At 46.8% G+C, this 27065-nt stretch overlaps 2 protein-coding genes across 2 annotated transcripts in view; one reads left to right on the top strand and one right to left on the bottom strand.

The window, feature by feature from the left end:
• rdgA (retinal degeneration A) overlaps positions 1-27065 on the top strand; it is a 699236-nt gene that overhangs the window by 91099 nt on the left and 581072 nt on the right. The window lies entirely within an intron of this gene.
• Positions 19375-20925, bottom strand: LOC138368365 (adhesive plaque matrix protein-like). Its single transcript, XM_069330894.1, has one exon. It carries the CDS (start codon positions 20923-20925, stop codon positions 19375-19377), a length of 1551 nt encoding a protein of 516 aa, XP_069186995.1.

The raw sequence follows: 27065 nt of genomic DNA, 5'->3' as shown, positions 1-27065 counted from the left end.
ATCTACCCATTTTTATCACCCCATTTTTCAGTATCATCTTCCCATTTTTTCCTCTCTCATCCCCTCTCATTTTTCCCCCTTTCATATGCCCCATTTTTTTTTAATGAAGCCCCATTATGTTTATACCAGGACTGAGAGTCTCTGTAGGGGTGAGAGATAATGTTAATACTCACTCTTAAGGAAGGAAACTCTTAAGGGTGGAAACTCTTAAGGGAGGAATCTTGTTTGTGTTGCTGGTTAAGAGTCTGTGGCGACCTTTGCCCACCACTCTCTAAAGCACTATACACCTTTATATATTTATATATCATATATTTATATATATATATATATATATATATATATATATATATATATATATATATATATATATATATATATATATATATATACACATTTATATATCCTTTATATATTTGGCGTCTGTAGACATTGGAGTCATTTTCGTACCTTTAACATTTCTTATCACGATCTTAACTTTGTTTTTATTGTCATTGAGTTCATTTTAAAATTAATATGGTTTATAATAACTGATTCATAAATCAGATTGGTCTATTTGAAATTGGCTGTATTTAATAAGAACTTAGTTATGCTCAATTGTATATGATTACTTTTTGGTTTAATTAAAACTAAAGATTGGTATATCAGGAACCGAAGATATATTCCAGCAGAGTGTAGGGATTAGCGATTAACCGTGAGATGCAGTTAGCACGGTGTATTATACACACTGAGATTAATGGTCAAACCGGCTGTTGGCAGAGCACCTCGTTGGAGACATACAATACTGCCTTTACCACCTGCTTGATGGGGTTCTGGGAGTTCACACACACAGATCACACTAACATGATGCATCAAATGAACAAATCCACAAGGGCCGTGATTAAGGCAGTGTCTAGGATGCTCCTGGACGCAGGTTCGAATCCTCGTCACGGCCCTTGTGGATTTGTTCTGGGAGTTCTTCTACTTCCCGGCCCGAGGCCAGGAGGCCAGGAGGCCAGATTCACGAAGCAGTTACGCAAGTACTTGCGAACCTGTACATCTTTTCTCAGTCTTTGGCGGCTTTGTTTAGGATGAATAAAAAGTTAATGAGCTCCGAAGCTCCAGGAGGCTGTTTATAACAATAACAACAGTTGATTGGGAAGTTTTCATGCTTGTAAACTGTTTAATAAATGTAACCAAAGCCGTCAAAGATTGAGGAAAGATGTACACGTTCGTAAGTACTTGCGTAACTGCTTCGTGAATCTGGCCCCAGCCTTTGTATATGTGGGGCCTCGTAGCCTGGTGGATAGCGCGCAGGACTCGTAATTCTGTGGCGCGGGTTCGATTCCCGCACGAGGCAGAAACAAATGGGCAAAGTTTCTTTCACCCTGAAAGCCCCTGTTACCTAGCAGTAAATAGGTACCTGGGAGTTAGTCAGCCGTCACGGGCTGCTTCCTGGGGGTGGAGGCCTGGTCGAGGACCGGGCCGCAGGGACGCTAAAGCCCCGAAATCATCTCAAGATAACCTCAAGAAGATGCGTGTGGGGGAATATAAGCTATAAAACCTTTGATACATAAACTATAAAACCATAGAGGATATTGACACGGAGGAAGGACGTATAAGCCTAGTAACTGAGGTGGAGTGAGGTGGTGGGGGGGGGTACTATAGCTCCTGGTACCCAAGCCAACTAGCCTTGTGGTACGTTATTACAACTATTCTGACGTTCGAATTCTTTGTCGAGTGTGGCTTTAAAGTTGTGGATGGAGGTGGCTTCCACTGCCTCTTACTGTGGAGCACTCGTACAGGCTACGGGTATTTCCTTACATTTCTTTGATACCTTTTCGTTTCCAGCTTCCATCTGTGTCCTCTCGTCCTACTTTCTTTCAAGATGAAGAGGCTGTGTGGAGATGGGGAGAGGGGGGAGGAGGCAGGGTGTAGGATACATACCGACATGTATCCTCGACTTGAGGATACACGTTATCCTCCCTCTACTCGAGGTGGGGGAGGATATGAGTAGATAGGATAAATCCCCAAAATAGCTTAGGATTTATCCTGTCTATCAAAGGAGATAGAGCATTAAAACTAACGATAATATGAATGTCAGATGGAAAATATATATAGAGAGAAAAGTTTACAAATTTAAATAATAAATTTAAATCTGGCTAATTCAGTACAATCTAGGGCTACAAATGAACATTTTCATAATAGTGGAGAAAATTTGCAACCTTTGGAGAAATTAACCTTTGTAGACAAGGTTAAAAAGAAAAACAGTAAATTAGCAGTAAATCTTTTAATTATTCCCTATACCAATGCCAGATACCAATATGGGATTGAAGAAAATAAAACAAAGTTTATTTAACATAGAAATTAGTGTAATTTTCGGTGCGTGTTGAATTTGTTTTATGTTTATTTACATTAGTGAATCGCATGTATGTCAAAACAAGTGAGAGGCGAGATGCACGTGTTGGCGCGGGGCTCGATTGTTGTAGCTGATGAAGCCTGTGTTTTCCTTTGGTCCGTTGGTGAAACCTTTTGCCTCTGTCATGAGCGGTGATTACGCATTGTCTCCAGATGCTGTTGTGTGTGTGTGTGTGGGTGTGTGTGTGGGTGTGTGTGTGTGTGTGTGTGTGTGTGTGTGTGTGTGTGTGTGTGTGTGTGTGTGTGTGTGTGGGTGTATGTGTGTGTGTGTGTGTGTGTGTGGGTGTGTGTGTGTGTGTGTGTGTGTGTGTGTGTGTGTGTGTGTGTGTGTGTGTGTGTGTGTGTGTGTGTGTGTGGGTGTGTGTGTGTGTGGGTGTGTGTGTGTGTGTGGGTGTGTGTGTGTGTGTGTGTGTGTGGGTGTGTGTGTGTGTGTGTGTGTGTGTGTGTGTGTGTGTGTGTGTGGGTGTGTGTGTGTGTGTGTGTGTGTGTGTGTGTGTGTGTGTGTGTGTGTGTGTGTGTGTGTGTGTGTGTGCTACTCACCTAGTAACGATAGGTGCTTGTGTGTATGGGGGGGGGACGGGGGGGGCTGTAGTGTGTGTGTGTGTGGGGGGGGGGGGGTGTTTCGGTCAGTGTGTGTGTGGGGGGGGGTGTTTGGGTCAGTGTGTGTGTGTGGGGGGGGGTCAGTGTGTGTGTGTGTTTGCGTGTAGTTGTGTGCATGGTGTGAGGTGAGTGCGTGCTTGCATATTTTACAGTTTGAGACGATTTGCAATCGCATATAAGATATCTTAGCAAAATGATTGCTATATAAACAAACAAATATCATTCTGGATGAACAGAATGAACCCATGACATTAAGGACCAAATATTAAAGTAGAGAACTCATAACAGATGATACACAGCAGAATTATAACACCTCCAAGAACGTAAACGAACGAATGCAACCCGAGAACAAAAGTGAAAACCTCCGAGAACGATCAGTGCAGGAGAACCAGGACGCCACATAAACCCACATAAAGACCAACCAGGCTGTAGTGGATATGTGGTGGGCCTGGAGGCTGCTCCAAGCAACAGCCTGTTGGACCAAGTTATCACAAGTCGAGCCTGGCACCCGGGCCGGGCTTGGAGAGGAGAAAAAACTCGCGAAATCCTCTCCAGGTATGCTCCAGGTAAAGGCAGACTGACGAGGGGAAAACTCCCGTCAATTACTCACCATCGCCTCCTCCTGTGACTAAAAGCATCTTGCACGCTCGCCATATTAAGACCAGGCTTCATTGGGCGTCTTGAATGGCATCTCAAGGAGGCTGGTACATGCTCCTCCATCATCGCCACCCTCGTTTGGCGGCAGTTCAAGAGGTCTAACTAGGCTTAATGATAGGTGCTGTTAAATGGCAGGCAAGGTATAGTGGTAACCAGGAGAAAGCTCCAAGCCAATATGACTTTATAGTACTTGGAGGAGATGTGAGGTCAAGTAGCCCGGGGATATGAGGTCAAGGAGCCCCGGGATATGAGGTCAAGGAGCCCAGGGATGTGAGGTCAAGTAGCCCCGGGATGTGAGGTCAAGGAGCCCCGGGATATGAGGTCAAGTAGCCCCGGGATATGAGGTCAAGGAGCCCCGGAATATGAGGTCAAGGAGCCCCGGGATATGAGGTCAAGGAGCCCCGGGATATGAGGTCAAGGAGCCCCGGGATATGAGGTCAAGGAGCCCCGGGATATGAGGTCAAGGAGCCCCGGGATATGAGGTCAAGGAGCCCCGGGATATGAGGTCAAGGAGCCCCGGGATATGAGGTCAAGGAGCCCCGGGATATGAGGTCAAGGAGCCCCGGGATATGAGGTCAAGGAGCCCCGGGATATGAGGTCAAGGAGCCCCGGGATATGAGGTCAAGGAGCCCCGGGATATGAGGTCAAGGAGCCCCGGGATATGAGGTCAAGGAGCCCCGGGATATGAGGTCAAGGAGCCCCGGGATATGAGGTCAAGGAGCCCCGGGATATGAGGTCAAGGAGCCCCGGGATATGAGGTCAAGGAGCCCCGGGATATGAGGTCAAGGAGCCCCGGGATATGAGGTCAAGGAGCCCGGGATATGAGGTCAAGGAGCCCCGGGATATGAGGTCAAGGAGCCCCGGGATATGAGGTCAAGGAGCCCCGGGATATGAGGTCAAGGAGCCCCGGGATATGAGGTCAAGGAGCCCCGGGATATGAGGTCAAGGAGCCCGGGATATGAGGTCAAGGAGCCCCGGGATATGAGGTCAAGTCATATTTATTCCTGGTTCGTGGTAAATATCTACTGGACATTAAGCATTAATCTGTTCTGGTATTAAAGACACTATTATTTAATATTCATCTTACTAAATAATATTTTAAACCATTTTCTCTTTCTTGGAGCTGTCTCTAACCCTCTGGGAGAGATTACGTCACTCAGGGGGGATGCTGGAATTGTGTGGCTCTCCACACGTTGAGCATCTTCATAATTATTGTACATGGTATACCCCTGAGAATATGTATGTGCCCTGACGATAGTGTAGCCCATCAGTAAGTGTGTGGTCTACCTGCAAGGTATGGTGTAACTCCATGATGGTACATGGGGGTACGGTGTGCCACCATGTTCCATTCCCAGGTGGAACACTGTACCCGTCTCTCTCTCTCTCTCTCTCTCTCTCTCTCTCTCTCTCTCTCTCTCTCTCTCTCTCTCTCTCTCTCTCTCTCTCTCTCTCTCCCTCCCTCCCTCCCTCCCTCCCTCCCTCCCTCCTCTCCCCCAATAAACCCATCAACAAATACATGTACCCTCCGCCTGTCGGTTATAAAGGCATTATCTACCCCCCATCCCCCGTCCCTTTTTCTCCAGCATTTATCTAGTGCTTGGGGGATGGTGCTTGATAAAAGCACGCACCGCTCCTCCGTCATGCTTTGGTCACGGGTTATTAGCCTCGGAGGGTGGATTGTACCTTAGTATCGTCTCAGTAAGGCTCTTCTGGGGCCCCGATCATCGTCCCCTCAACCCTTCCTCCTCTTCCCCTCCTCTCCCCTGCTCCCCTTGGACGTTTCGGTCCGTCCTGGACCATTCTCAAGTCGATTGTCTTGAGAATGGTTCAGGACGACTTGAGAATGGTCCAGGACGGACCGAAACGTCGTCGTCCCTTCACCTTCTAGTGGGAGGAGTTATGGAACAGAAGGGGAATGTAAAGATTGAGGAAGTTATGTAAGGAATGGAAAGGGAAGATGTGGTTCACCTTCATTCTTTCCCATAGAGGGAAAGGAAGCTTCCAGAGGGCAGGAAGCTAATTATATAGGGTTATCGAGGTCCCCCTCTTCCCTACTCTAGGCCAACTTCTGACCTTTCATTCTCCAGGAGGCGTCCCACAACAGTTACCTTACTCCAGGTGCCAGTTTATTGATAGGTGAACAGAAGCAGCTTGTGAAAGAAAACGTGTAGCACGGGCTATGGTGAGCCCGTAGTGGACTTACCTGGCACAGGAGCGGAGCAAGTAGCGCGGGCTATGGTGAGCCCGTAGTGGACTTACCTGGCACAGGAGCGGGGCTGAAACTTCTGTCGGGAGGCAAGAAGCTTGTACTTAAGCTTATCAAGACACACCCCCCCTCCCCCCACCAAGGGCTTATGCCAATCACCAACATTCTCCGGGATGTTTAGGGATTGGTAAATGTTAATCTTCTCCTTGTTTGATGAATGTTAATCTTCTTGTTTGATAAACAGCGTCTGGGTACGTTTAGGGATTAGTAGATGTTAATCTTCTTGTTCGAAAAACTGCTTCTGGGTACATATGACAGGATGGGCAACCCAGCGGGTTTTCTTCCTATTGGGGAGTGTTGTATATGCTGCTGTGGCGGTACGTTCACTTAAAGGATGAGTGACGCTGCTTAATGAACTCGCCCCTCGGGGCAAAATGTGATAAAAGCAAAAATTAATTGCTCAATTCCTGGGAACCCATTTTACTGCTGTTTTATATGTAAACCACAAGAACTATATATATATATATATATATATATATATATATATATATATATATATATATATATATATATATATATATATATATATATATATATACAATCGATAATTAATCAATACAGGGTATTTTCACTCTTTTTTTGGGGGAGAAACGTATAATTTAAATATGATTTTATTCTTATATTTTTCTTTTTATTTCGAGTATTAGTTTTATTATCCTTGTAAATGGATAGATATTCACTTTTTTGAACTTTTTAAACAAAATAAAAGTAGCTTATATTTGGTAACCCATTTTGACATTAATTATTGTTCGAATTTCACATACATTTTAAAAGAATAAGCAAGACGAGCATTTTGAAGGTGTTTCCGTAAATATAAAACTTAAGTAGCTGCCTCCTATGGGTCAATAGTTCCTCCTGAAGTTACATTTATTCCCGTGTTATGTCCTTATAACAATCTGGACATGTTTATGAGTGGGATTGAGTGGTTATAGATAGGAGCTGCCTCGTATGGGCCAATAGGCCTTCTGCAGTTATCTTGTTCTTATGTTCTTATCTTCCAACTTGGCGAAGAAGGGAGACGGGGAAGATAAAGCACACACACTTGAGCCGGAGTGGCTAGCTCAATGTTTACACTTTGCGGCAGACTGTCTCGGCAGCGAGCACGTGACCCAGCACACTGAGCAGCTAAAGCTGCCTCTTACGTCTGGCACTCACCCCACTTATTAAGCATTAAATGCCCGGCGCAGGTCTATGGGTATTTACGGGCTCGCCATAGCCCGTACTACATGGACACTTCGTTCTGAGATAACAACAACAGTCGATGGGTAGGGAAGTTGGGAATTAGTTTCGTGTATTTCCCTATTGGGCGCTTTCTTTCTGTGGGGGGGGGGGAGGGTTTCGTTAATGCAGTACTAGAAAACTAGATAGTTTTCTTCAAGAAGTGCCGGACCAACCGGGCTGAGGCGCAGGCCGCTCCAAGCAACAGCCTGGTGGACCAAGCTCTTACAACTCAAGACTGGCCTCAGGCCAGACTTGGGGAGTAGAAGAATTCCCAGAACCCCATCAAGCATGTATCAAGCAATTGCAGTTCTTTTTATATGAAATGTGCAATAAAATTACTGTCTGATAATTTTTCTATTTGATGTGAAATTTTTTTTTGAGTTGGTCTTTGTGGAGCAGAGCTTCAGGTGCGCCAGTCAGCGGCCCAGACTTAGTGCAGGTCAGTAATGGCTGCGGATATGTCCTTTGTGTCGCCTACAATATTAGCAAAATTGTTCGTCTCCGGTGGTGTTGATCTGCTAAGCATATGGGGAGCCTTGCTGCTACCTGTGTTAAACGTCCTGGCTCCACATTGACGAAGCAGTTACGCAAGCACTTACGAACCTGTACATCTTTTCTCAATCTTTGGCGGCTTTGTTTCCAATTATTAAACAGTTAATGAGCTCCGAAGCAACAGGAGGCTGTTTATAACAATAACAACAGTTGATTGGGAAGTTTTCATGCTTGTAAACTGTTTAATAAATGTAACCAAAGCCGTCATAGTTTGAGGAACTATCCTCCCGCTATCACCACACCGGTGATAGCGGGAGGATAGCGGAACAAACAATTGCAGGAAGAGGAGGAGGAGAAGAAAGAGAAAGGGATGGATGGGAGACAATCGACTTGAGAATGGTCCAGGACGGACCGAAACGTCGTCGTCCCTTCACTTTCTAGTGTGTGGTCTGGCCAACATGGGAGAGAAGTGGGAGGGGAAGGTGGGAGGGAGAGGGGGCCAGGAAGGGAGACGATATGATCGATCATCGTCAAGAAGACAACTCTTCCTGGTGGATCATTTATCCGCTTCATTCATATCTGGACAAAAAATTTCATGATTTGCCACTCCTTCCTGTCGTATATCCAATATTCATATAATCTTTATATTCTTATACTCATAAATCATTGGAAAAACACACACGTATCCTCTAACATTTTCATATTTCCATGTATATATATTTTTTTATAATTACTCCTTTTATATCTTTTTATCATTGGTAAGTATCCACATGGAAGACATAAAACTTAAATATTCCGAGCGCGTTAGTGATTTAAGACAATTTCAAGGAATACAGTAGTTAGATAAGACGAGGGTGTGGACTTGTGTAAACCCCACACCTTAAGATTAGATTAGATTAAGAAACAAACATCATATTGAATAATGGAAGTGACATGATGGAAAATAGTGGAGTTCCCCCCCCCCATACTGCTAAAGAAAAAGGGGGGTCATCTGCACCTATATCCTTGCTCTAGGATATATATATATCCTATATCTTATATATCCATTCTTTACGTAATTTTATACCCATCACAAATCTTACCGATTATTAAAATAATTCATACAGTAGATGGTGTTTAAGAAGCAAACGCAGGAGAAGACCTACAGGCTTCGTAAGATCCTTGCTGAGAGGACTAAGAAACAATCCAGGGCGCGTATAGTGAATCTTAGTGGTGATGACACCTCGCCCTGGTGGAGGCCACCATGGCCACCTGGTGGAGGCCACCATGACCACCTGGTGGAGGCCACCATGGCCACCTGGTGGAGGCCACCATGGCCACCTGGTGGAGGCCACCATGGCCACCTGGTGGAGGCCACCATGGCCACCTGGTGGAGGCCACCATGGCCACCTGGAGGAACCCACCATGACCACCATGGCCACCTGGTGGAGGCCACCATGGCCACCTGGAGGAGGCCACCATGGCCACCTGGAGGAGGCCACCATGGCCACCTGGAGGAACCCACCATGGCCACCTGGTGGAGGCCACCATGGCCACCTGCAGGAACCCACCATGACCACCATGGCCACCTGGAGGAGGCCACCATGACCACCTGGTGGAGGCCACCATGGCCACCTGGTGGAGGCCACCATGGCCACCTGGAGGAGGCCACCATGGCCACCTGGTGGAGGCCACCATGGCCACCTGGTGGAGGCCACCATGGCCACCTGGAGGAACCCACCATGACCACCATGACCACCTGGAGGAGGCCACCATGACCACCTGGAGGAGGCCACCATGGCCACCTGGAGGTGCATGACCTCTTTCTTCCTCTAAAGTGGTGTGAACTTGTCAGCCGTGGCTCCTTAAGAAGACTTGTAGACAGGGTTCTAATGGGCTGTTATCTTTTAATGCAAAGTTAGCAGCGCAGGAGTCCTTGGCCAGGACTAATGAAGCCTTCGCGGGTCCTGTTAAGAAGCCGGTACATCTTTCCTCACCCATGTCGGCTTAGTTTGTATTAAAGACTTTACGAGCTTAGAAAATGTTGAAACCAAGGTTATAGTTGTTATAAGATAACCTTCGGTGTAATATATGTTACAGTAACTCTTCGGCGCTCTTAAAGTGTTTTAATAAATGCGAACACAGCCATGAACACAGACTGGGAGCCGGTCGGCCGAGCGGACAGCACGCTGGACTTGTGATCCTGTGGTCAAGGGTTCGATCCCGGGCGCCGGCGAGAAACAATGAGCAGAGTTTCTTTCACCCTATGCCCCTGTTACCTAGCAGTAAATAGGTACCTGGGAATTAGTCAGCTGTCATGGGCTGCTTCCTGGGGGTGCAGACCTGGTCGAGGACCGGGCCGCGGGGGCACTAAAGACCCCGAAATCATCTCAAGATAACCTCAAGATAACCTTCTGGGTATGACTGAATCCAGCCAGTGCTTCACAACCTATGATAAGTGTGCCTATGGCGTGTAAGGACAACCTGCTATGTCACACGTAGAGTCTCCCTCTTAAACCCCGCTTCTTGGAGCCATTATCTTGAGATTATCTTGAGATGATTTCGGGGCTTTAGTGTCCCCGCGGCCCGGTCCTCGACCAGGCCTCCACCCCTAGGAAGCAGCCCATGACAGCTGACTAACACCCAGGTACCTATTTTACTGCTAGGTAACAGGGGCATAGGGTGAAAGAAACTCTGCCCATTGTTTCTCGCCGGCGCCTGGGATCGAATCCAGGAGCACAGGATCACAAGCCCAGTGTGGTGTCCGCTCGGCCGACCGGCTCCTACCCATTAGTCTCAACACTTGTCTAACTATACAAGGAGAAATCACATTAGCGTGATAAATAAGAGAGAAAACTCCACAGGAGCCGTGATGGCGATTCGAATCTATGTGCCTGGGAATTCCCAGATACACGCTCTAGACCACTACGCCGCGACACGGGCAAAAGAAATGCAACATAGGGTAGCCTTTTGACCCAGCGCATAGGTTCAACCCGCCAAACACACACCGAAACTACGACGTTGGTACAACGTTCGAACAAGTTTTAACACCTCCTAACCAGTTCTAACAACCAATATAGCAAGTTGTAACAACGTTCTAATACGTCATAAACACGTTAAGCCAAGATGTAACAACTTTGTTACTAGTTGTAACAAGCAGAAAATAGAGACAGTTTCGGTTTGTGTTTCCAGGGAAATCCTCAAAACGGCTCCTGTAGATTTTCTCAATAGTCTAACTGTTAAGATTCTATGATATGTTTGTTAAATATACGAATTTCTAAAGTTATTGCTCCTTTAAGCGTCTAGCATAGTGTGTCTAGTCCGCACTTTATTTATTTTTTTTGCAATAGACTGGAATTCATTGATACTTGACTGTGGAAATTTCCTATTGACAACTCTATAAGCTTTTCAACCCATGTTTTTCTCTCTCTCTCTCAGGAAAGTTGTAGTTTTTTGTGTGTTGTTGTTGTTGTTAAAGATTCGCTACCTGGAACTAAAAGATCCAAGTAGCACGGGCTATGGTGAGCCCGTATGTTTTTGTGTGTGTAATTACCGTACGCGTGTTCCCTACCCTAATCACTTCCGGGCACATTTTTCATCACCCAATCATTCCAGGACACCTCAAACATCATCTAATCATTCTCAAGATTATCACGCCTCACCCAATCATACTAAAACTCCTCATGTCTAAACCCAAATCATTTTCAAGTGCCTCGTACCTTAACCAATTATTCCCACTCACCTCTTCCGTCCCCTCAATTATTCGTAATCACCGCTTCCGTCCCCCAATCATCCCTTCCGTCCCCCAATCAGTCCCAAGATTATCGTGGAGGTCTAATCGGCCGGCTTGCATTACCTTCTCCACCTCTCCTGTTCATCTTCCACCTTGAGACGCATCTTCCTGGCCACGTGGGGGATTGATCTCGGTCCCGATGGCTCTTATTATTTTTTGTTTTAATCTTGATTTTTATTATTCCCGTTTTTAATCTGAACACGTTAAAATTTTTGCAGTATATTTCCATTTCTATGTTTAATTATGTTGTTATTTCATGTTTTTTGTTCATTTTTCATTTCGTCTTTGTGTTTATTCTTATTATTGTTATTTATTTAAATATTCCATATATTTTCTTTTGGGTTCTATGAGATTTTTTCTTTTCTCAAAAAATTTTTTCCCACCGTAATTATTTTTTTCTTTACTGTTTCCGTGTTTTTATTTTCGTTTTTATATTTTCCGACATGTCCCTCTTGAGGTTATCTTGAGGTTATCTTGAGGTTATCTTGAGATGATTTCGGGGCTTTTTAGTGTCCCCGCGGCCCGGTCCTCGACCAGGCCTCCACCCCCAGGAAGCAGCCCGTGACAGCTGACTAACTCCCAGGTACCTATTTTACTGCTAGGTAACAGGGGCATAGGGTGAAAGAAACTCTGCCCATTGTTTCTCGCCGGCGCCTGGGATCGAACCCAGGACCACAGGATCACAAGTCCAGCATGCTGTCCGCTCGGCCGACATGTCCCTCTGGTTTTATTGTCTCTGCTTTAACTTCATCTTTATCACCGTCGCCTCCTCCCTCCCTCCTCCGCACGTCTCTATATTGTCTGCATCTGCTTAGTGTTGTACTTGTTCGTCGGCTTCCACTCAGGACTACGAATCCGAAGCGCTGTCCACTTAGCTTTCAGGCTAAGCTCTGTGGTAAAGGATAGATCGTTGAGACGGTAGAGCGACGGTTTCGCTTCTTGCAGGTCGGCGTTCAATCCCCGATCGTCTAAATGGGTGCGACAGAAGTAGGAAAGGGGGGGGGGGGAGGGGTCTGTCTCCGCTTCATCTTAAATCCTTATCCTCATCCCTTATAAGGGCTATATAGTCGTAATGGCTTGGTGCTTTTCTCCTGATATTTTCCTTCCCTTCCTACCAGATATCAAATACAAAGGAGCCGGTCGGCCGAGCGGACAGCACGCTGGACTTGTGATCCTGTGGTCCTGGGTTCGATCCCAGGCGCCGGCGAGAAACAATTGGGCAGAGTTTCTTTCACCCTATGCCCCTGTTACCTAGCAGTAAAATAGGTACCTGGGAGTTAGTCAGCTGTCACGGGCTGCTTCCTGGGGGTGGAGGCCTGGTCGAGGACCGGGCCGCGGGGACACTAAAAGCCCCGAAATCATCTCAAGATCATCTCAAGATAACCACTATATTCTCTAACTATTTCTCGTAATGATCTTCCCCCCCCCCGGCCCAATAAACTCCCAGTCAATTTAGATATTCTCCCATCAATCAATTACGCCCATATGAACCTGGGAGATCTGCTCTGATGTCGCCTTGACAAGCTGGGCGTTTGGGGTTCGAGGCCTGATAAGACTTGTGTTCATTTGCTTAGGATACCACGGTCCTTGTAGTGCTTGCTTCAGCGGGCGGGTGATTGACAATCAGGAGGGGTGATGTCTCAGATGTTGGGAGCCCATGTTGGCTGTAACACCACCACCACTATTACCACCACCACCACTACTACTACCAGCACTACTACCACCACTACCACTACTACCACCACCACTACTACTACTACCAGCACTACTACCACAACCATCACCACCACTACCACCACCACACCACTACCACCACCACCAACACCACCACGAACACCACCACCACCATTACCACCACCACCAACACCACCACCACCACCACCACCACCACTGGCACCACCACCACCACCACCACTGACAATAACACTCTCCACACTACTCTGGGACTACCAACATTTCACTCCAATGGTTGAACTCGAGCTAATATACGATCCTGTTGTTTATACATATTGTTAAAAGTTCTATGTAAAAGTTTTACACGACACTCTACACAGGTTACTGAATAAAACCATTTTTGTAAGTTCTGTTGTGAGAGGCAGCGATAGAGAGAAAGCAAGATATACTGTATAAATGAGAGAGGGAGATAGATAGATATGCCGGGGCGTGTGTGTTGGTGTGGCAAATGTGGCATCTTCTGCTAACTTGTATTCTATGCTAACTTTTTATTTACCTACTTTCTTTAGATGTCCTTTATCCTCCTCCCTCTTCCTCTTAATCCCTCCTTTCTCTACCTCCTCCTCCTCCTCCTCCACGATACAATATGCACACACGTTAAACCTTTCTTTCAGATTAGTTCATTTTCTCTTTAAATTCCCTCAAACACACTTTTCCCCTGTTAATTATACTCATGGCCCCTCACACTCAATTTACATGACGGATTGCGGTGAAGAGTGGCGCCACTCTGTCATAATACCTCGTGTAATCCATCATAATTTGACCCCCTTTGACATTTCTGGTTTCCTATTTTACGAACTGCGGAAAAAAAACCTATTTAACCCTATTGCCACGTTGGGACGCAATCGGTATATCGCTCCTTACTGTACTCTTGCTGAAAGGTTAGATTTGTTTAACATTTCGTGTTTCGGGCGGTGAGTAAAGATTAAAGTTATGAATGTGGGGGTTCACTAGTCTCTCGTGAACCTCCTTATGGCCTTTAGGACGATGGGTGGTTTTTCAGTCACGTATGGGGAGTAGATTCAGTCAGGTATGAGGGAGTAGATTCAGTCACGTATGAGGAATAGATTCAGTCAGGTTTGGGAGTAGATTCAATCAGGTATGGGGGATAGATTCAGTCAGGTATGAGGGAATAGATTCAGTCACGTATGGGGAATAGTTTCAGTCAGGTATGGGAGTAGATTCAGTCACGTATGGGAGTAGATTCAGTCACGTATTGGGAATAGATTCAGTCACGTATAGAGAATAGATTCCGTCACATATGGGGAGTAGAAGAACTCCCAGAACCCCATCAAGCAGGTATACAAGGTAGGAACTCTTGTGATATGTCTTGGCGTTCAAGTCTTTCAGAGACGCGACATTTAGAGTTAAGAGGAACCGCGAATCTTTTAAGACGTTTTAATCTTCAACCAAATTAAAAAAAAAGAGGGTTGGGAATATTTCGAAGAATGTTCAAGGCATGTCACACGTCTATTCCAAGAATGCAACCGCTAAAAGGTTTTGATCTTAGGCTATATGTTTTCCAGGGAAGGCCATTTGTCTTAGAGGGATATCCGCCTCTTCCAAGACGTTGACGGAATTCGAGCCTTTTTAAGACTTTTTTCACCACTTTTTTCTGGAGCTCTTATGTGCTGGAGATCCCTTAATTAAAGACTATTTCGACACTCGGAGATGAAGGTTGCATTTGAAGGAGTTTGCATTAATATCCTTGATCTTATCACCTGGTGGTTGGGACTGGTTGTTGATGGTTGGTGGAGTTGGTAACTACCAACTGGGTAGTTGGTAGTTGTAGTGATAATATTAATGTGGGTCTTGTGATGGTGGTTGAGGCGATAATTGGGGTGGTTGTTAGCTGATAATAGTGGTGATGATAGTGCTAAAGTTGTTGGAGCAATGATGGTAGTGGTTGGTAGTGGTGGTAGTGCTACTGATGCTGGGGGTGTAGTGGCGATAATCGCACTTGTGGTAGTGTAGTTGTTGGGTGGTTATAGGAATGTTAATGATGCTGGTAGACTGGTAGTCCAGCACCCCTGGCACATATCAGGGGTGTTGCCATGGGATAAATAACACATAAATATCTAGTGTTATTTACAATTACCGTCACGCCGCGGGAAGAATTGCATAATTCTTCGCGTGATTACACTTCGACTGATTATCTCTCAGACGCTGACGCCGATTGTAAATCTCTTGGTATTTATAGACACGTCAGCTGAATTGGCCTGTGACTCTTGCGAACTGAACTGGACTTGTGGTTTGGGTGTCTCTGACCTTTGTGGGGAGTAGGGTCTAAGACCTGAGAAAGTTGCACCCCCTCTACGTCATCGCTACTCTATAACCTAACCCAACCTAACCTAGCCTAGCTTATCCTAACCTAATCTGACCTAACCTAATATAACCTAACCTAGCCTAGCTTAACCTAACCTAATCTGAGCTAACCTAACCCAACCTAACCTAGCCTACCTTAACCTAACCTAACCTAATCTGACCTTACCTAACCTATCCTAGCTTAACCTAACCTAATCTGACCTAACCTAACCCAACCTAACCTAGCCTCGCTTAACCTAACCTAACCTAATCTGACCTAACCTAACCCAACCTAACCTAGACTAGCTTAACCTAACCTAATCTGAGCAAACGTGGGGTGGTTGGCACACTCGCCTTGCTAGTAACAAATCCTGGGTTCGAATCCTGGGCAGGGGTAGGACACGGTTCCGTCACGCAGTTCCCGTCTTCCCCAGCGGGTCAGTGTCTGGGGTCATGCTTCACACTGACCTTATAGTTGGACGAACTCGTTCTGTACAGTACAGATAAGAGGCAACTTCTTCCTGATAAGACAAATGCTGGTGTTATCATGCAGGCGAACTTTTAATTATAATTGTAAACTATTACGATTAATTATAATCAAAACATATCACGTTTATATGTTTTGAAATATGTTTCTAAGTTTTAAAATAATATTTTTTGTATTTTTTTTCCTTGTAAATGGGTCACCTGCTTAATAAATCACGTTTTGGTGTAGGCAATTGCCGTTATTACTTTTGCTCCTATTTGACCCGTATTACAGGATTTGGACTCGTTACGAAGCGTAAATAGTTCATATTTTGTTGCTAAACACCCGGGTGGTGTGATGTGTACCGCCTTAAGTGGTGAATGAGTCGTGTCTGCCACCACAACACGTGTCTGCCACACACCACTAACGAGCACTCCTTGGCTAGTAACGTGACGATCAGGGACGTACGTGTACTCACTTAGTTATACTCACCTAGTTGTGTTTGCGAGGGTTGAGCTTTAGCTCTTTGGTCCCGCCTCTCAACCGTCAATCAAGAGGTGTACAGGGTCCTGAGCCTATTGGGCTCTTATCATATCTACACTTGAAACTGTGTATGGAGTCAGCCTCCACCACATCACTTCCTAATGCATTCCATTTGTCAATCACACAACCATTTGTGTGTGTGTGTGTGTGTGTGTGTGTGTGTGTGTGTGTGTGTGTGTGTGTGTGTGTCTGTCTGTCTGTGTGTGTGTGTGTGTGTGTGTGTGTGTGTGTGTGTGTGTGTGTGTGTGTGTGTGTGTGTGTGTGTGTGTGTGTATGAATGTATATGGACCTTTAATTTCAGTATTCATTCGAGATACACGGATCACCACTCAAAACCCTCCCTCTCTCCCTCCCCCTTAAAAAAATAAGAATTAAAGGTTATAGGTTATCGTAAAGGGCAGAGGGTGTAGTTGGCCAATTTACCCTCAGTGTGGTACCAATTGGGCGATTAGAGGTGATGATGGTAATTGGACTAAGGTCATCATGGGTCACTCGTTGGGGGAGAATCTTGGGGGCAGCGATGGGCAATCACTCCAGATATTAGTAATATATTTTCTCTCCATTTCCTCTCTTCAGGTAGAGGAGAACGGGTAGATATAAACAGGTGTTGAGGTATGCAGACGAGGAGTCACAATAACGTGGCTGAAATATGTTGACCAGACCACACACGCTAGAAAATGAAGGGACGACGATGTTTCGGTCCGTCCTGGACCGAAACGTCGTCGTCCCTTCATTTTCTAGCGTTTCGGTCCGTCCTGGACCATTGTCAAGTCGATTCTCTCACAAACGACTTGAGAATGGTCCAGGACGGACCGAAACGTCGTCGTCCCTTCACCTTCTAGGGTGTGGTCTGGTCAACATTGAGATATGGTAAGATAAGTGTATTAGAAGAGTCAACCTAGCTCTTGTCTTTAATCCAAGTCTCCAGAACGTTAAGATAGGCCTTTCACCTGACTGGCCTTATTTATGGACAAAGTTGGCCAAGTTTGTTGTCGGACTTAAGGCCCGTCGTCAACGTCTGGCGGGTTATTTAAGTCCTCTACAATAGCTTATTAACGAGCAACGGTTCGTTTATAAACAGTGGTTCGTGTGTGTGTGTGTGTGTGTGTGTGTGTGTGTGTGTGTGTGTGTGTGTGTGTGTGTGTGTGTGTGTGTGTGTGTGTGTGTGTCAGTTTGTGGAGTAATCCGGTAGCGATAACAATCTTAACTATCGCTTTCACATGCTCTTTGATCTTGACGTCACGACGTGTTCATAGTGGGACGTCACGACGTATTGACAGTAGAACGTCATGACGTATTGATACGTATATTTTGCGTCTCCAGGAGAGCGCGTCGCGTGACGTGCTCTGACGTGACGCGTCATTGTAGACAGGAGAGAGAGTGAGTTTACCGTCATATTATAACCTCAAACCCTTCTAATTGGTTCGTCTTGACGGTAAGTGCCTCACGCTCCCTGTCTTTATGGACAGGTTATAAAACCATAGTGGAATATAATGTGGGATTTCTGGAGGATAATAGGGGTAATTTGTGGGTTATTACTCCCCTCTGATGACTCCTTCAACTTGACAAAACACTCCTCTGCTTTCTTAAAAAGTCGACACTCGGCTTTTTTGGTCTTGCAGGACTTTTAGATGCAATATAAAAGTCTTGCAATATATGCAATGTATGCAATATTATTATTATTATTATTATTATTATTATTATTATTATTATTATTATTATTATTATTATTATGATTATATGGAAGCTCTCAGCTTAGTTGTACTCACCTAATTGTTTGTACTCACCTAATTGTGCTTGCGGGGGTTGAGCTTTGGCTCTTTGGTCCCGCCTCTCAACTGTCAATCAACCCAGTTGTGTGTTGTTTGTCGTCCTGTCTGGCAGTTGTGTGTTGTTTGTCGTCCTGTCTGGCAGTTGTGTACTGGCACAAGCCAGCAGTGCCATCTCGCGGTGCCACAAACTGGCAGTCACAGCTGACCACTGTCTTTTTAACAATTAGCTGCTGTTATGGCGCAAGGTTGAAATTCAGCTTGGAACTCCTGCGTTACCCCATGAGCAGCCGCGAATGTCTGCGCCACTACGGGCTCACCATAGCCCGTGCTACTTGGAACTTTGTGTTCCAGATAGCGAATCTTAAACATGTCTGCGCCGCAGAGGAACAAACTACTTCCTCTCTGCTTTCTCTGCAGCCATCAACGCGTCGTTAACAGCTGCAGAGTACCACAGTACCTCTGTGCTTGAGTACCACAGTACCTCTGTGCTTGAGTACCACAGTACCTCTGTGCTTGAGTACCACAGTACCTCTGTGCTTGAGTACCACAGTACCTCTGTGCTTGAGTACCACAGTACCTCTGTGCTTGAGTACCACAGAGACAAATCGCTGTAAAACCCAGGTATAAACCCCCCAAAACTGTAATTAAATTCTTCAAAAAAAAAAAAACCCATAACTGCATCGTAAGCAGTTTGCATCAGTCCTCTGATGCAAATTGATGAGAATAGGTTCGGGGCGAAGCCTTACTCTAAATCGATAACCACATCTTGATTGCATTGTTACAAGGTGATTACCGGTGCTTGATTGTGCTGTTACTTTTATTCAACTTTCTCTATGTAATTTGTCTTGTAATCTGAGGTGTCTGAACCCCGCTTACACGACGATCTCTTAATTATTATAAAGTCATTTTAGTTTAATATGTTTTATCATCTATTTCAATTTTATTTAATTTTTAAAATAGGTAAATAGAGGAATATTGTCTGATATTAAAAATCAGACATAGTCATCTGATGTATCAGATGAATATGTCTTTAATATCTGATATTAATCAGGCATTATTATCTGATGTTAATCTGATATTAAAAATAAATATAATGCAAGAGAATATATTTGTAAAGTCAATGTTGACAGTGGATTATAAAACTGTGTTGTCATTAAGGTGGGTAGCGGTGCCGCCCACTGAAGGTGGGTAGCGGTGCCGCCCACTGAAGGTGGGTAGCGGTGCCGCCCACTGAACGTGGGTAGCGGTGCCGCCCACTGAAGGTGGGTAGTGGGGCCGCCCACTGAAGGTGGGTAGCGGTGCCGCACACTGAAGGTGGGTAGCGGTGCCCGCCCACTGAAGGTGGGTAGCGGTGCCGCCCACTGAAGGTGGGTAGCGGTGCCCCCACCCACTGAAGGTGGGTAGTGGGGCCGCCCACTGAAGGTGGGTAGCGGTGCCGCCCACTGAAGGTGGGTAGCGGTGCCCCCCCCACTGAAGGTGGGTAGTGGGGCCGCCCACTGAAGGTGGGTAACGGTGCCGCCCACTGAAGGTGGGTAGCGGTGCCCCCCCCCCCACTGAAGGTGGGTAGCGGTGCCGCCCACTGAAGGTGGGTGGCGGTGCCGCCCACTGAAGGTGGGTGGCGGTGCCGCCCACTGAAGGTGGGTGGTGGTGCCGCCCACTGAAGGTGGGTGGCGGTGCCGCCCACTGAAGGTGGGTAGCGGTGCCGCCCACTGAAGGTGGGTGGCGGTGCCGCCCACTGAAGGTGGGTGGCGGTGCCGCCCACTGAAGGTGGGTAGCGGTGCCCCCCCCCCACTGAAGGTGGGTAGCGGTGCCCCCCCACTGAAGGTGGGTAGCGGTGCCGCCCACTGAAGGTGGGTAGCGGTGCCGCCCACTGAAGGTGGGTGGCGGTGCCGCCCACTGAAGGTGGGTGGCGGTGCCGCCCACTGAAGGTGGGTAGCGGTGCCCCCCCCCACTGAAGGTGGGTAGCGGTGCCGCCCACTGAAGGTGGGTGGCGGTGCCGCCCACTGAAGGTGGGTGGCGGTGCCGCCCACTGAAGGTGGGTAGCGGTGCCCCCCCCCCCACTGAAGGTGGGTAGCGGTGCCGCCCACTGAAGGTGGGTGGCGGTGCCGCCCACTGAAGGTGGGTGGCGGTGCCGCCCACTGAAGGTGGGTGGCGGTGCCGCCCACTGAAGGTGGGTAGCGGTGCCCCCCCCCCCCACTGAAGGTGGGTAGCGGTGCCGCCCACTGAAGGTGGGTGGCGGTGCCGCCCACTGAAGGTGGGTGGCGGTGCCGCCCACTGAAGGTGGGTAGCGGTGCCCCCCCCACTGAAGGTGGGTGGCGGTGCCGCCCACTGAAGGTGGGTAGCGGTGCCCCCCCCCCCACTGAAAGTGGGTGGCGGTGCCGCCCACTGAAGGTGGGTAGCGGTGCCCCCCCCCCCCACTGAAGGTGGGTGGCGGTGCCGCCCACTGAAGGTGGGTAGCGGTGCCCCCCCCACTGAAGGTGGGTGGCGGTGCCGCCCACTGAAGGTGGGTTGCGGTGCCCCCCCCCCACTGAAGGTGGGTGGCGGTGCCGCCCACTGAAGGTGGGTAGCGGTGCCCCCCCCCCACTGAAGGTGGGTAGCGGTGCCGCCCACTGAAGGTGGGTAGTGGTGCCGCCCACTGAAGGTGGGTAGTGGTGCCGCCCACTGAAGGCAACACTTGCAAGTCGGTAATTATCAGATGTGTCATTTTAGACAAATTTTCCTCATTAACTTAAGTCATTGTTTTCCGAACACAAAGGTGCTGCCAAACTGCTTTCGTGAATGATCCTGCAACACGGGCGAGGTTACGAGGGAGTGGGAGGGGGAGGGGAGAGAGAGGGAGGGGGGGGGGAGAGAGGGAGAGGGGGAGAGAGGGAGGGGGGAGGGGAGAGAGGGAGGGGAGGGGAGAGGGAGGGGGTGGGTAACTTAAGGTAATTATGAGGCAAAACCACTAAGCCAGGACGACTATGAGGAGGTATGAGGATTCGACATGAAACTAGGATATGAGGAGGTGATGTGGGGGTGGGGGGACGAACGGTGCCCACCCAATGGAACCATCGGGGATTGAACTTCGACATGCAAGAAACGAGGCCGTCGGTGTCCTGATTACCTCAAGATAATCCCACAGGGGGCCTGACGGCTGTGTGGACAGCGCTCGGGATTCGTAGTCCTGAGGGTTCGGATTCGATCCCCGACGCAGGTGGAAACAAATGGGCAGAGTTTCTTTTACTCTGATGCCCCTGCTCACCTAGCAGTAAATCTGGGAATTAGACAGTTGCTACGGGCTCCTTCCTGTGTGTGTGTGTGTGTGTGTGTGTGTGTGTGTGTGTGTGTGTGTGTGTGTGTGTGTGTGTGTGTGTGTGGAAAAAAAATCAGTTGAGTGACAGTTGAGAGACGGGTCCGAAGAGCCAGAGCTCAACCCCCGCAAGCACAACTAGGTGAGTACACACACATACGGACGGACGGGCATGAGCGCACGCACGAGCGCCCACGAGAATAGCATGAACATAATTTAGAGCAGAGACTAGTAAGTTATTTAGTGGTTAGTTTCTGAGGATCTCTTGAAAGGTATATTGTTTCCTTTTAGTGACTGCGGCTCGGAGCCATTTAGCACATTAAGTCTCTTATCGTGAAGACCTTTTGTAATTACCTCTGGAGCTCCTCACACACTTCCATGTCATTCTCTGTAAATATGTCCTTTATCGTCAGCTTCATCGCCTGTTCTTTTCCAGTTATTTTCCTCTTGATGTGCGTGTGAGAGAGCGCCGTGCGTGTGGGAGAGCGCCGTGCGTGTGAGAGAGCGCCGTGCGTGTGAGAGAGCGCCGTGCGTGTGAGAGAGCGCCGTGCGTGTGGGAGAGCGCCGTGCGTGTGGGAGAGCGCCGTGCGTGTAGGAGAGCGCCGTGCGTGTGAGAGAGCGCCGTGCGTGTGAGAGAGCGCCGTGCGTGTGGGAGAGCGCCGTGCGTGTGAGAGAGCGCCGTGCGTGTGAGAGAGCGCCGTGCGTGTGAGGCCAATAACAGACATCCAAGTTGCCCAAATCTTTACAACTTGTTCTCAATGCAAATAACAAAACAGGATGATTTCATTAGAATTCATTAGTTTTATTGGTGGCACGCGACCAGCCCACCATAAAGCCCACTCCCGACCCGGGCTTTTGGCACCCTTTCAGGGCTTCTAGTCCCTCCTAGTGGATTCACACCAATATTATGCACTTTGTCCTCATAAACAAAGACCAAAGTCCATTCCATCCACCCGCCAAACCTTCCTGTTTATGAATGAAAAACGGTTTACACACGACTCACAACTGCTGACGTTCGAACACTTCCGGAACAAGTGCTTCACTGACGAATGCCCGAAACGCTTTGCGTAATAGTGGCTTTAGGCTTTGTATGTACTAGCTCTACCTATAAGTCAACCAATCTTTGTAAAAATTTATTGTATGTATGTACCTTACCTAAATAAACATTTTATTTTTATTTTTTTTTATAATTTTGTTCGAACCACAACGCTGTAAATGCTTCACCCACGTACTACAAATACAAATAATCGCCAACAGAACCTAAACACCTAACCTAACCTAACCTAACCTAACCTAACCTAACCTAACCTATGCCTATTTATACACAATATGCTAATATATTATAATATTAATTTATACTTGAGAAAATTCCCGTTTTGAATGAACAGCATGTTAAAATATATGAATGCGTCTGTGGGGTCGACCGCTGAATGTAATGGACTTGAGTCGAGGACGGGTTGGATGAATGTGTCTTTGGGGTCGACCGCTGGATGGAATGTCTTTTCCCCCCTCTCCAATATCTCCCCCACTTCCTCCCTGGATGGTGCGTGCCCAACCCGTCCTTTTAAGACGTCCCAACGTCATAAAACGGTCAGTTTAAAGTGTCGTTTTCCAATCTACCAGAGGACCCACAACAGAAAACGGTACAGTACGTCACTTTCGCCAGCCGCTTTCATTTCCTAGTTCGACAGTTTTTGGCCTTATGTTTCGCACACGAGCGAAAAGCGACGTTCTTTGTAGGAGGGCAGGTTGGCTTGGCGCGCTTGCGTGGTTGTATACACACACACATTGCATGGGTTCGTGTCCACGTGCACTGGGGTTGTTGCATACCTGGGGGATTAAATCCTTCATGTCATGCACAGCTTAACAAAGGATTCTCTCACCATGGTACTCACACACACACACACACACACACACACACACACACACACACACACACACACACACACACACACACACACACACACACACACACACACACACACACTCTCTCTCTCTCTCTCTCTCTCTCTCTCTCTCTCTCTCTCTCTCTCTCTCTCTCTCTCTCTCTCTCTCTCTCTCTCTCTCTCTCTCTCTCTCTCCCTCCCCTCCCTCTCTCTCTCTCTCTCTCTCTCTCTCTCTCTCTCTCTCTCTCTCTCTCTCTCTCTCTCTCTCTCTCTCTCTCTCTCTCTCTCTCTCTCTCTCTCTCTCTCTCTCTCTTTCTCTGTTGTGGGCTCCCCCCTGAATTATGTTGCTCTCTGGCATGGTCATTCCCTAGTCCCTTTAGCTCAGTCACCCCTTAGTTTACTGTCCCTTTAGCTCGGTCACCCCTTAATTAGCCGCCACTAAGTTCAACAACCTCCCTCCCCTTAGCTCAGGCAGCCCCAAATTCCATTTAATCTCCTAAATTCAACAGGCATTTTTGCACGACTTCCACATTTATCCCTTTCGTACACGCTCACGTGTTGCCCCCATTTAAAGACCATTTAAAGACCATTTAAAGACCATTTCACGCTTTTTATCCCTCTTTTAATTATTCTTTCGCACGCTCCTTTGTGGCGTCCATTCTTATGTTGGTACAGAAGACATCCCAAAATAAAGAATTAAGAATACATCTTATTCTTTATTTTGGGAGCTGTGTCTCGCCTTCTCCCCCCCCCCTCCCCCCTCCCCCCCCCTCCCCCCTCCCCCCCCCTCCCCCCTCCCCCCAGAGGTATGGTGGGGGGTCAGGAGTGATAATTGCTCTATGGAATTTCTAGTCAAAATTCGTTTTATTATTTTTTTTTTTGAGGAAATGTATTCATTAATATTATGGAGCTTGTTCCTCCCCGTAGCTTTGTGGACTCGGGTTTTGGAAAATGTCCGCTGAATCCAAGTTGTATTTACATACTCAAAAAACAAAAATTGTTTTTATATTCCAGCTTTTCTTGAAGGTCGTCGGTACAAAACGCATTTTCTTCCGACAATTTTCCATGGAAGTCTGACTGTTGTGCTTTGAATATGATCAGTGGATGAGTAGCCAAGGGTGTTGTGGTCCATGGGGGCCCCTGGTGCAGGGGGCCCTGGTGCAGGGGGCCCGGGTACCTGTCCTCAGCGGGGTGACGACGTCTCATAACTCTCCTGCGTGACGGTAATGTGTTGTGTGTGTGTGTGGAGGGGTCGCTGGCTGGCATGATGTGGCTGATCTTTGTGGCAGCCGGTGCATGGCTTCTTGTGTGATTTCAAGTACGATGCTCTCGGACGCAGGTTCGAATCCTCGTCACAGCCCTTGTGGATTTGTTCATTTCAAGTATGTTTATTGAGAATAAAATAAATCTCAAAGAGATTAGAGTAGCTTAGGCTATTTCTACCTCCCCAATGTTGTGTGGGAGAGAGAGGAAGGATTGAGAGTAGGGGGGGGGGGGAGGAAGGAAGGAATTATCAAGGGAAAGCACCAAGCCATTACGACTATATATAAGGATTTGGGATGGGACGGTGGGGGGAAGGAATGGTGGCCAACCACTTGGACGGTCGGGGGATTGAACGCCGACCTGCATGAAGCGAGACCGTCGCTCTACCGTCCAGCCCAAGTGGTTGGAAGGGGGGAGGGGGGGGGAGATGAGTTTCAGTCCAATCCTGACCTAAAAAAAGGGATTATTACACGTATTACATGTCCTCAAACCCTCGAGCATAAGGTACCTGGACCCTCCGGACCTAAATTAGAGCCCCAATAGAGGTTACATCAGGGCAAGCTGTGAAGTACAATCATACAGTCACGCACCAGGACTGAGAATACAATCACTACTATTCCGCCAAGATCGGCATTCATGATACCATTCCATTATTCACTTTCAAGAGGATTTGAAATACATCAACTATTTTTAATAAATAATTGGAAAATGTATCTAATCCCGCTCATCAGTTTGTTATATTTAACTTGGATAAATGTTGACCAGACCACACACTAGAAGGTGAAGGGACGACGACGTTTCGGTCCGTCCTGGACCATTCTCAAGTCGATTCAGGATGGTCCAGGACGGATTGAAACGTCGTCGTCCCTTCACCTTCTAGGGTGTGGTCTGGTCAACATTCTTCAGCCCCGTTATTGTGATTCATCGCCTGCAACTTCAATAAATGCTATTGCTTAACCTTAGTTTGACATTATTTAACAGCTAAAATACGTTTCTAACAATATATGGAGCCGGTCGGCCGAGCGGACAGCACGCTGGACTTGTGGTCCTGGGTTCGATCCCAGGCGCCGGCGAGAAACAATGGGCAGAGTTTCTTTCACCCTATGCCCCTGTTACCTAGCAGTAAAATAGGTACCTGGGTGTTAGTCAGCTGTCACGGGCTGCTTCCTAGGGGTGGAGGCCTGGTCGAGGACCGGGCCGCGGGGATACTAAAAGCCCCGAAATCATCTCAAAATAACCTCAAGATAAGATGTATAGTAAACAAAAATGTATAATCTTTGTGACTCATCTGTCACTATGTATAATGAAATAATTTCATATACTGTTGCATATATTGCATCGTCAAGTGAGAACACGACAACCCAACAGCGTCAACATCACCTGAAAACTTCCCATTACATTTACAATCAGCAAATGGGCTTGAAAATGCTAAAAAAAAAAAACCTGTCTCTTATTCCCCTTGGGGCTCGAGGTCTGATGAAGCGAAGTGGATGGTTTGATGAGTGTGTAACGCGATGATTGGGAGGTTGAGTGTTGATGGGGTAGCAGAAGCTACCGTTAGCAAAAATGAGTTGGTGGAAGCAAGGCGTGTCGAAGGGACGCCTGGCGCTGGTCATTACAGCGTCATGTGGCGGAGTTACCGGGGAAGAGGGCCTGGCGAACGACTGCCAGTGTGGCAGTGTTTAGAGTCAGTAAGTTACACATGTACACACGCGCCTGGCGAAGCTCACTACCCAGCCCTACTGCTGGGAACACAGCAGAGAGGTGTTAACTAACATGCGCGCCACACCAGTTGAAGAAGCACGCTTTAACACTACCTTTATAATTTATAAATAACCAAACACCATATACACATATATATATATATATATATATATATATATATATATATATATATATATATATATATATATATATATATATATATAATATATATATATATATATATATATATATATATATATATATATATATATATATATATATATATATATATATATATATATATATTATTAAATATGACCGAAAAAGTAAGATTAATAATTCTAACACGAATTTTCTCAATCTTTCGTACATTTCTTTTCACTGTTGGAGGTAAATCAAAAATCAATTCTCCAAAATTCATTTTTATTTCTAGTCTGACGCGACACGAGCGCGTTTCGTAAAACTTATTACATTTTCAAAGACTTTAGTTCACAAATACACAACTGAATTTGTGAACTAAAGTCTTTGAAAATGTAATAAGTTTTACGAAACGCGCTCGTGTCGCGTCAGACTAGAAATAAAAATGAATTTTGGAGAATTGATTTTTGATTTACCTCCAACAGTGAAAAGAAATGTACGAAAGATTGAGAAAATTCGTGTTAGAATTATTAATCTTACTTTTTCGGTCATATTTAATAA

The sequence above is a fragment of the Procambarus clarkii genome, chromosome 25 (genome assembly GCF_040958095.1).
Source record: "Procambarus clarkii isolate CNS0578487 chromosome 25, FALCON_Pclarkii_2.0, whole genome shotgun sequence".
Classification (NCBI taxonomy): domain Eukaryota; kingdom Metazoa; phylum Arthropoda; class Malacostraca; order Decapoda; family Cambaridae; genus Procambarus; species Procambarus clarkii.
Note: the sequence above shows the minus strand (reverse complement) of the source record. Positions and strands in the feature narration are given on the sequence as shown.

What these genes read in the sequence shown, in the direction of transcription:
- LOC138368365 (XM_069330894.1), bottom strand. Translation starts at nt 20,925, where the DNA reads ATGACACATCTGATAATTACCGACTTGCAAGTGTTGCCTTCAGTGGGC.